This window comes from Miscanthus floridulus, chromosome 6, assembly GCF_019320115.1.
Source record: "Miscanthus floridulus cultivar M001 chromosome 6, ASM1932011v1, whole genome shotgun sequence".
Lineage (NCBI taxonomy): Eukaryota > Viridiplantae > Streptophyta > Magnoliopsida > Poales > Poaceae > Miscanthus > Miscanthus floridulus.
This window is the reverse complement of record NC_089585.1, coordinates 139,882,906-139,893,471: the sequence shown is the minus strand read 5'-3', so window position 1 is coordinate 139,893,471 and position 10,566 is coordinate 139,882,906. Positions and strand designations below refer to the sequence as shown.

General features: G+C 44.7%; 1 protein-coding gene across 2 annotated transcripts; it reads left to right on the top strand.

The window, feature by feature from the left end:
- Positions 1 to 1,861: 1,861 nt before the first annotated feature.
- On the top strand, positions 1,862 to 8,189 carry LOC136459895 (protein OSB4, chloroplastic-like). Of its 2 annotated transcripts, none has more exons than XM_066459748.1 (8): positions 1,862 to 2,356; positions 2,864 to 3,002; positions 3,872 to 4,022; positions 6,789 to 6,889; positions 6,971 to 7,115; positions 7,192 to 7,263; positions 7,640 to 7,701; positions 7,788 to 8,189. In XM_066459748.1, exons 1-8 carry the CDS (start codon positions 1,962 to 1,964, stop codon positions 7,938 to 7,940), a joined length of 1,218 nt encoding a protein of 405 aa, XP_066315845.1. In that variant the 5' UTR covers positions 1,862 to 1,961; the 3' UTR covers positions 7,941 to 8,189. The 2 variants fall into 2 exon arrangements, with proteins under 2 accessions (XP_066315845.1, XP_066315844.1); XM_066459747.1 differs by having other exon boundaries at positions 6,971 to 7,133.
- Positions 8,190 to 10,566: the final 2,377 nt, after the last annotated feature.

The following is a 10,566-nucleotide window of genomic DNA, read 5'->3' as shown; positions in this document are numbered from 1 at the left end:
GGCCACGCCACGCACGCGCGGACGCCGTCGCCGTCGCCGTCGCCGTCGCGCGCGCGCGGTCAGCTCTGGTCAGAGCACGCTTTGTCCGGCCGCTTCGTTCCGGTTTCTGTTTCAGCTGCAGGCGCGGTCGTGGCGGTGGCACGGCTACGCACCGGGAGGCGGCCGGCGACGGCGAGCCGACATCCTCCGGTCAACGAATTAAGCCCGGGCACGACCGGACGTCGCACGCCACACTGAATCAAGTCTGACGCGACGTTTCAGAATTCAGAGCACAGCACAGCACGCGCGCTCTTGGTTGTATGGTCCTCGATGGATGGATGATAGCAGGTCGGGAGCTGGTGAGAAATTGCTCCAACGGCTTTCAAAAACAAAACCAAATTGGGAAAGTCAGTCAGAAAAAGAAAAACGATATCAGGAACTGAACAAAACCGATGGATGGAACTCATCCGTGGGAAAGCAGTAGCTCCAAGCGATAACACCAACCAACATTGAGGACTTCAAATCTTCAGTGCTGTGCAACGGATATACAGATGTAACGTTACAAACTTACAATCATGGGTTTTTACATACTTTCTGTTTTCCAGCGGCAGATCCGACTTTCAGAGATCAGCACAGACACAGCACGGCAAATTTTTTTTTTTTTTTTTGTTGAGACAGAGAAAGAAACAGAGCATCGAGCTACCCGTAGCCGTGAGAAAATTTACCTGCTTATATACAGCTTAAAACTATCTACTGCTCAGCACTCACCAACCTCGGTCATAGATAATAAGAAACTCCAAAATGAGAAAGGAAGCGTCACAGTTGTCCTACCCTGAATCCCTGATGATTGATGAAGAAGGTGCCTGTTGTTGCCGACCCTCCGTCAGGGATGATGAGCATGAGCATGAGCATGTACTACGACAAGACAGCGGCCGTTGACTGTACAGCGGCTTGTCGAGCAGCCGGGTGCGTCGATGCTGAGAGTCGCCGAGAGCGGCGATTGGGCCTCTTCTCAGTGTGGGCTAAATCTGAGGTTGGAAATTCCACCTTGGGATGGTTTGCCACACTATTTGGGGTCTTGGAATGATTCTAAAAAAAAGGGGGGTCTTGGGGCTTGGCGCTCGTGGTGACCAAACCTGCCCGGCCTTCGACTTCGTCTGGCGGAACTTCGCCCCGCCCCGCGTCAAGTTTTTCGGCTGGGTTCTGACCAAGGATCGCATACAATGCAAAACGCCTGTGCCGCAAGAACATTCTGCAGGACGCAATCTGCGACATCCTGCGGAGGTGCTGAAGAAAATGGTGACCACATCATCTCAGGGTGCTCGTTCGCCAAATGCTTCTGGAGGCGCATCGGCTGGCAACCAAACTCAATCGCGCCCGTCATTGAACTCTGGAAGTCATCTCCACCACCTCACGTTCCACCTTCGACGGTGAGCCCCATGATCCTACTCTGCTGCTGGGAGCTCTGGAAGCACCGACACGATGTCGTATTCGGCAACCTCCCCTCTGACTAGAACAGGCTGGTGGCTGCTTGCAAGGAATCAGCCAGGGTAAGGACACTGTACTCGAGCTTTTGGGGTTCAATCATGAACATGTAATCCCTACTCCCCCCATTCTCCAAACCTTACTGTAAAATTGGATTGCCCTTTCAGGTGGGGAGGACTCCCCCCGTGTTGACATAAAAAAAAAATAGGCGTCTTGGAATGGAACTACCCCAACCGCCCAACGACAGAACCCAACAAAAAGCCTGCCTATGAGAACTATGGAAGGACAAGTAGCACACCGTCGTCCGGCCCAAGCCCAGATCGGCCCACCACTAAATCCGCCAGCCTCCTCTCCTCTCGCTCTCGCACCCGCACCCGCACCCGCACCCGCACCAGTCTTTCACCACCTGGCTGGGCTGGTTCCCCTTCCACCCTCGGACCTCTCTCCTCTCCTGCCTCCCTCGCTAGGGTTTAGGGTTCTACAGCCAGCAAGCCACCATGATGCACCACCACCTCTCGCGCCTCCTCACCCGCCGCCTCCCGCTCCCCGTCGCCGCCTCCTCTCCCTACGCCGGGGCGCTCTCCACGCCCCCCAGGCGCGCCTACGCCCGCCGCGCCAAGCCGCCACCAGCGGCGGACACCGGCGACCACGCTGCCGCCGCCTCCCATGCGGCAGCGGCTGACTCGGAGGCGAAGGCCACGTGGCAGACGGAGAAGCTCCCGGGCGAGCTGCCGCGGCCGCCGACCATCCCGTTCCAGCCGCGCGTCGCTAACGCCGTGCACCTCGTCGGCACCGTCTGCGCGCCCGTGCACGTGCAGCAACTGCCCGACGGCCGATTCTTCGCGGTCTCCGTGCTCGTGCACGACCACGGCATCAACTTGCCCAAGTTCTGGTGAGACGGCTGCTTGATTTCCCTTGCTGCTTTTTCTTCTGTACTACGATCACTTTGTACGATACCATAATGATTGCTGTTGGAAGGACGGTTTTCATGTTAGGATATGTTGAGGAGTGGGATTGCTCCCAAATATTGCAGGTTTTGTTCTTTGTTGTGCCCAAACGACTAACTAAATTTATTGTTGACTCGTTATCTGTTAAAAAAAATAGTACTGTGAACCAAATTTTGGACCTGCTTGATTGCCGCATATTGTTTCCCTCATCTTATGCTGCAAAATTAGACATAATATTCCTTTGCATTTAGTTATCCATAATTTATAACCATTGTTTGAGCGCGGTAGTCTAAACACCAGAAGTATCTGTAGTCTAAAATGTACTGAGGACCACCACAAGTATCTCTTTTGTTGTTTCTGGAGTAGTTTCACTAATCTTACTTTTTGACATGTCTGTTTTCATTTTTCATGCCCATTTGAATATTCTGATGTCCAAGTTGTTTTACCTTCAGGGTTCCCATAGTTTTCAAAGATGACTTGGCACAAGTAGCCGCTTCTCATTTGAAAGAAAATGACCTTGTTTCTGTGTCTGGGAAATTAACTTGTGATTCTCCACCATTCAAGCTTGCTGATGGCGAAGCAAACATTCAGGCATGTAGCTATTACTCATATTTATTTTCGTTCTGTTCTTTGTGAATTTCATGGGGGTAGGCAGATGCCTCATGTGTTCAGTGCAAATCTACTTTGCCCTACATTTAGTATCTGGCACCCATTTTGCTTTGGAAAAATGTCCAAAATCTCCCCAAACTTTGACCTGTGTACCCCCCTAAGCTACCTGTCTACCTTTTTGTTCGATTTACTCCCCAACTATTTCAGTTGTTCCAATCTACCCCTTAATAAGATTTGTCTTTTTTGTTTCTCCATGTACCAGTTGAGCTTTAAGTTAGTTTTTTTTTTGGAAATGAAAACGGACATCATAAGCTGTTTTAAAAACTACAGTAAGATTCTTCAATAAATTTTTCGTACAATTTTATATATCTAGGGTTAATTTGTTATTATATGTCCTGAACTATCAAAATAACTATGAAAAAATTATAATGTATTTTTAACATAATGTATGATGTTTGCTATCATGTCACAAAATTTTAACTTAAGGGCCTGATTGGTTCGCAAAATTTGTCACAAAACTCAGCTTGTACATGGGGAAACAGAAGTGCCAAATCTTATTAAGTGGTAAATTGGACCAAGTCAAACAGGGGAGTAAATTGAACAAAAAAAATTGTTTATGGGATTATCTGGACCTCTCCCCCCCCATTGTTTTTTTTTGGGGGGGGGGGGGGGGGGGGGGATAATTTGGACCTTTTCCTTTGCTTTTGCACTTTGCAATAAAAAAAATATTGAACAATTTTTACTCTTACTCTTCTCACATGTCTGTGTAGTAATGGCCTTTCTTATAATTCTTATTTTAAATGAATGAACGAAGTTGACTGCAAAACTGATTAAATATTAGTCTGTTCTAGTTGTTAGCAAATTCGCTGCAGTTTGTTGATAGTAAAGCTGTTGAAACGGATGCCATACTGGATGAAGATGAAGGATTTTTGGAGATTGTTGAGGCTGAAAAGAAAGTTGAAGCAAAAAAGCCCACCTCTAAATTTTCGCCTGGCACATCAGGTAACGTCTCTCTCTCTCTCTATATATATATATATCTATCTTTCTCTGTGTGTGTGTGTGTGTCAAGTCTCAACTGTTCCCACTTGCCTTCCCCAAACCCTGCTCTGGTATGTCTTGAGTTCATTTTGTTTATGTCCTCCCAAGACTGCATCTAACAGGAAGCTTCAACTCGATAAAACTGACCTATTTCTAACACTTGACTGTGTTTGATGAATTCTTGCTGCGATGTTTCTTTGTCATCAGTGATGGGAAATAATAACGATCAATATCTTTTGCACACCTTTGTTGGTATGCATAAGTCTGATTAGTGTATAATTCATCAGATTGATTGCTGAATGCTGATCCTGATTAGCAAATTTGCCAATGTATCATGTTCCCCTTGCTCCAATAACTTTGCAAACTGGTCAGGACTGTTGGAATTATCTTGATGCCTCAAGTAATGAATATGAAAGCAACATAAGGAACCTCCATGGCTATACTTTTACTGCACTTTTGATGTTTTGAGTTGTTCATTAGAACTGATTTACTCAGTGCACCTTTTGCGAATATATGTACATATAGGCTAGTGTATTGTATTACACATAGCCTAGCCTGTCTATAAAACCATGATTTTTGGATGTCCTGTATGTTGGTTGCACTTGACAAGTACATTTGAGGGTTATGTACCTTCATTAGGGCCTTGTTTGTTCAAATTCGAAGTAATAAACTAAAAATAAAAGTCCCAGAGAGGTATTACCTCATGCAAATACAACTAAAAAATGTTTGTAGAGGCATCAGCAGAAGCGTTGTGCCTCCTAAATAGTTTTTTAATATCTAGTTTGTATAATTGATTTGATAAAATACACTAGCGGTTCTTAAATATGTCCCATGGTATAATAATATAGGTCCCTAATTTCTTAAAGTGCACAGCCGGGTCCCTAAATTTGTTAAATGTGCCACTCGATGTTCTAATTACCCTAATCAGCATAAACTTACCTATATGGCATGAAAAATGGCTCCTGACATGTAGTGTCATGACAGCAGCAATGACCATGATCGTGTGGTCAAGCATGGGGACCATTTGGTCACAAGCTAAAGTGTGAAGTGCCACATATGTAAATGTTTGCTAAATAGTGTGATTAGGATCTCAATTTACACACTTAAGTAAGTTTAGGGAGCTATATATATGCATTTTAGGAGTACAAGGACCTAGACCACACAGTGGGCATGGGACAAGTTTAAGGACCTCCTGTAGAGAATTAGGGGAACACCGAACACTAGGGGCGAAGCCAGGATAAATGGCTACCGGGGTCGGTACTTACAGTACTAGGTCCTAATTTATAGAATCCGATAATATAATACCATGCATAACATCAAATTGACAAAATAACAATGCATATGATAGAATCATTCATAAATCCATCTCCAATACGATTTCTCAGTATTGTCTTCACAATTTTCATTGCTAAAAAGCACCTCTCCACCGATGCAGTGGCAATAGGAAGAACTAGTACTAGCTTGAGAAGCCGATAAACCAAAGGAAAAGCCAAATGTTTTTTGTACCCACTATCAACCTAGCAAGCTCAGAAATATTGTTCAAGTTGGGAAATCTTTCATCAGCTCGCATATTGTCGATGTAAATATTAAGCTCTCGTTGAAGATCCTTAAGCTGTGTTGAGTTGAAGTCAACAGGATATGACTTAGCCAACTCCACTAATGTTCACTTGAACTTATCAGCCGTACTTTAACTTATTCTCTCTCACAGAACACTATTAAATCATCCGAAATCAGCCATGAAACGTACCAGCCAAACAGCACAGCCATCTCTTCTTATTCTTGAAGTGTCTCAATGATTATTCTCATTATCACTGGTTGGGGGTAATTTCCTTTTAAGGAATCCTTCCAAAGTGCTCTGATTGCCTATCAAATTACTAAATTGGTCACAAAATAAAAAACTAAAGCAAATAGCAGGTATGCGTACATTGACACATTTAATACTAGATAAATAGATACCTGGAATCTTGCTGGAATGAAAGACAACGTTCTTGACTAATGCTTTCTGAGAATCTGAGTTCGGTTTGTATTGTATAGCTGGAAAAAAACCCCTAAGACCTTAAAATTCAGACTTGATCGTTAATTGCAAACTGCATAATTGGGTATTCGAGGGGTACCTTGTCTTGTCTAGATGCCAGGGAAGGACATCCGGAGAACTTGAGATTAGAGAACGAGCGGCGGCTGAGTGCTGGCCAGCGGGTAGGGGCGACGCCGGCTGCAGGAGATGTGTGATGCGTCAGAAAGGGTGCGCACCTGACGCTGGATGCCTGGATCGGAAGCAAGCTGGCAACAACGTTTGGCCTAATGGCCTTCTCCAATTCACGTATGTGGCCTTGAGTAGATGGGTTGCGGACTGCTGTTGCTGGGCTGAGTAGATGGACTCCTGACTGCAGATTGCTGCTGCTGCTGGGCCACTGGGGTCTCACCAAAATTTTAGCGGGGTCGTAGCCGGCCAAAAATTGATCGCTATAAGGGGTTATGGCCAAGTCGTCGGTGTCGTCGGACCCCAACGGTTGAACGTGGCTTCGCCACTGCCGAACACCTCACCCATTAGGGAGGGGTGACTTTCATATATATAGCCAGGATACTACTTGGAGTACAAGTATGGTACATACATATATCTGGACTATACATATCTCTAATACTTCCTATGCACTTTCCTCAGTTGATTTCAATTGTGAATTACACATAACACCTGCAGTTTCTGATGATGGCATGATGTTGGATACTCAGGTTATAGGAACAAGGCGGATAAGTTTAATAAACTCTGGAATGATGTTATATCTCGACCACAAGATTGGATTGATAACCGGCCTCTGAAGAAAACTGGTTCGGTGAGTATGCTACTTATTCATAGAATGATTCCCCTTCAAAGAAATACAGCTTGCAAGCTGTACTGACTTTTATAAATGCAGAGGAGTGCAAAGTTTCCTGATTTTAAGAACAAGGTTTCAGATGAGGCACTCTGGCTTAACACTGCACCAACATCAGTTCTTGAAAAATTGGATGATTTGGTGTTCAGTAGTGGTTATGCCACAGAAAGAAAAAATAAACCTTTTGGTAATGATACCCGAAAAGGTAAAATTTAACCCTTCCTTTGTTTATTTTCGTTTTTGGGTACTAATAGAATTCGCAGGTACGGGTACAAACTGGATGAAGCCTAGGAAGAGCCCAGATGCATCTGCTACGTCAAAACAAAAACTTGAAGGTAGTACAAAGACTTTTCTTTGTTACCTGCTAGTACATGATGTTTGATCGTACAAAATCAATCTTGAGACAATGTGTACTGCTTTATTAACTCTGCGAGTTTGGTGTATTCTTGTTTTGCTATTTTCCCCGGTGCATTAGCCAGACAGCATCCTAATTAGTTAGTTTACATATGGTTGTGTTGCATGTTGATGTGTATATCATTGCATGCACTTTGCCTCAATCATCCGATTTGACAAATTCGCTTGCTTGAGTAATTCTTGCTACCTTTTTTTAACCAAAGCCTTCTTTTTTTTTTTTTTTTGCTGGAACAAAAATAGGTAGTTTGAGACGCCAGACATCTGACTTGTTTTAATGATGACACGTTTTGCTTTCAGAGGACTTGTGGCGAGATCTTGTGGACAATCCAGCAAACTGGTGGGACAACCGAGCAGACAAGGTTCGTATAAAGGAAAAACACATCTTAACTAGTCTTATGTTCCTATATTTGTGCTAAACATTGCAATTGTCTTGTTTGACGTGCAGCCGACACCGAAGCATCCTGATTTCAGGAACAGTAATTCAGGTCAAGGTCTATGGATAGGAACCAAATCACCCCGATGGGCTATAGATGCACTGCCATCCTTGAAATTTAAGGGAGGTAGCAAGGGTACAAGGAAAGAAACCTTGCTGTCATGATTCAATATGAGCTTGGCGGCAATGGTAAGCCCTTGTGCTATACGCTGAGCTCTCTGCCTCTCTTACTAGTTATATTGGTGCTGTCTGTGTAAACGGAGCGGCAATATACGGTAACACCTGATTCAGGTAGAGTACTAGACAAATTTCAGGTTGGGCCATTTTGAGACTTGTCAGGATGCAGGATGTAAATAGTTTCCAAATTGATGCTTATTATTATATATATCGTCACATCCTGTAGGCTTAATTCGATGCCCTTTTGAATCCCCACGTTTTCCCTGTTGTACTGTTTGGCATTTGATGAATGGGTGGTTCGCTATTTCTGGGGCCTGGTAGCCCCCCTTCTGCCAAATGCATTGGTAGATTGTGATGGCTCCACTGGCCCATGATAAGCACGTGAGAGTGGGATGGGCCATAGCCCATATGATTGTAATTTGATCCTTTGGGCCATAGCCCATATTATTATTATTTCTAAACTTTGCCTAAACCCTTTGAGAGGCAATCTGATACACTGAGCTATTTTTGCAGACAAACAATTCAAAAGACCTGAACCGAACAAGTGTCTTCTCTTTGCCTCTTCAGCCTGTGCGACTGTTCCCCAATCACGATAATTTTTTCCGCGCACAACATTGCGTCGGTGCTAAGAATCATGAATGGCATTATCACCAGAAATGATTGGGCACTAGGTGACGACTCCCGTGACTGTTTCTCCATACTCCCTGATCAGGAAGATCTTGTGTATCCTTAGATGCTTGCCTGTGATGATGCCTTTGAAAGTTGTACCCTAAATGCAACTTGGGAGGCAGAGTCCATGATGGCCGTTTGTTTCTACTGCCTGTAACATGGCCAGGATGAGACGTCAATTTCCATCCGAGACAAAAGCACGGCACCTTTCAAGTGCAACCATCACTTATTGGTGTGGAAACGTCTTATCTCCTGAGATGACTCGATATTCCCAGGGCAATCACACCAAGAAGGAAGGAACCCCAGGCCAAAGATACGTGGTGCCTCAGGCCAAAGATACGTGTAGGGTGGAGTAGATCAGTACTCCCGAGTATGCTGCCTAAAAAGACGAGACAGGAAATGCAGCCCGCTCCAATGCTTTTGCAAGGCCTTTTGGGGCCCCGCCCCCTCCACTCGCACAACAACAGGCTGTCTTCCCTGAGTGCTGCCGTTGACGCAACCCAAGCCAAGGCCGTCTTCCTCCAATCCCTACCTCCCATCATGGCTCATCACCTCTCATTTCATCAAAAGATGAAACCAGAGACGACAGACGACGACGGCCCCCAAATGCCTACGTCTCTGCTTCCCTTTCGTCCCTTAAATGTCCTCCTCGCATCGCCGCACATAGTGTTCCTCGTGGTTCTGCTTTCTATCTCCCTTTTTGGCTTTTTCGAGGATTGTTCCATGTCTAATCCATATCTCTGATCGGTGGTGATAGATATAGATGTTATGTTCTTTGATGGGAAGAAAAGGTGCTGAATTGGCGCTGAGCTTTATTCGCGCATAAGTACCTTCCTTTCACAAGTGTTGTTGGTACATTACAAGATGGTCCTATTTAAGTTCCGGTCTTGGTTTCTTTCAAACACCGCACTGTTCTGTTCCAACATTACAATGTTCAGCCTAAGACTGAGATCATAATGCAACCATGATGAGAGAACACATTCAACACATGTATAGTATCCTAATACAGCATGGCTAATAATGATTTAGTCGGTTGCTAGGAGTATATGCTAGTGCAATGTCACCTATATATGACCGAGATAACAGTCCACCTATATAGTGGTTAGATCTTAATACATATCACACCATGCCACCATTAATATGGCCCACCTTATTCTCTTGTAAAATTGCTTAGAGCTTGTGCCTCAGCTCTGTATGCACAAATCTGATTTTTGAACTAATGCAACCTGCTCATATCTTGACGTTAGCTAGTGCGTTGCACTCCTTCCTTTCCAAATTATAAGACGTTTTTGCTTTTCAAGATAAATTATTTTTATTAAATATGTACACATAGTGTATGTCTAAGCGTATAGCAAAATTAATGCATCTATGAAAACCAAATGTCTTATAATTTGAAATGAAAGGTGTAGGTTGTTAGGGTTTGTGTTGGTACTGAATGGGAGGAGGCTTGGTTTACACCCTCCTAGACAAGTTGACCCTAGACATTGTGTATCTAACCGAAATCGGACGTGTGGGAGCGCACAATCGATGTGGCTTGCTATAGAGTTGAACCAACATGCCCTGAATGGCCGGTCGTCATCCTACGTTGTTTTTAGGGTAGAGAGAAAGAGATTGGAGTACTTTTTCGTGGAGCTGAGGCTTGTGGATCTCTAGCGTCCCTTCTACTGATCCCATCACGACGCCGTCTCGACCACGAGCAGGAGTATTATGGGAATGGGAAAGAGACCTCCAGTAATTCTCTGGCAGCGCAACCGAGGGAGTTGATGATATCTAGGCTTCCGTCAATGAAGCCCATCATATGGAGCGTGATTGGTTCACTTCTCAGCCCAACCTGGCTCGCATCAACCTAGCCAGGCCATACTTGGGCAGGCTCAGTGCATGCAACAACATATTGTTTGGTAGCCTGTGTCACTACAACCTGGCCACGCAGGGATAGTGTTTGGTT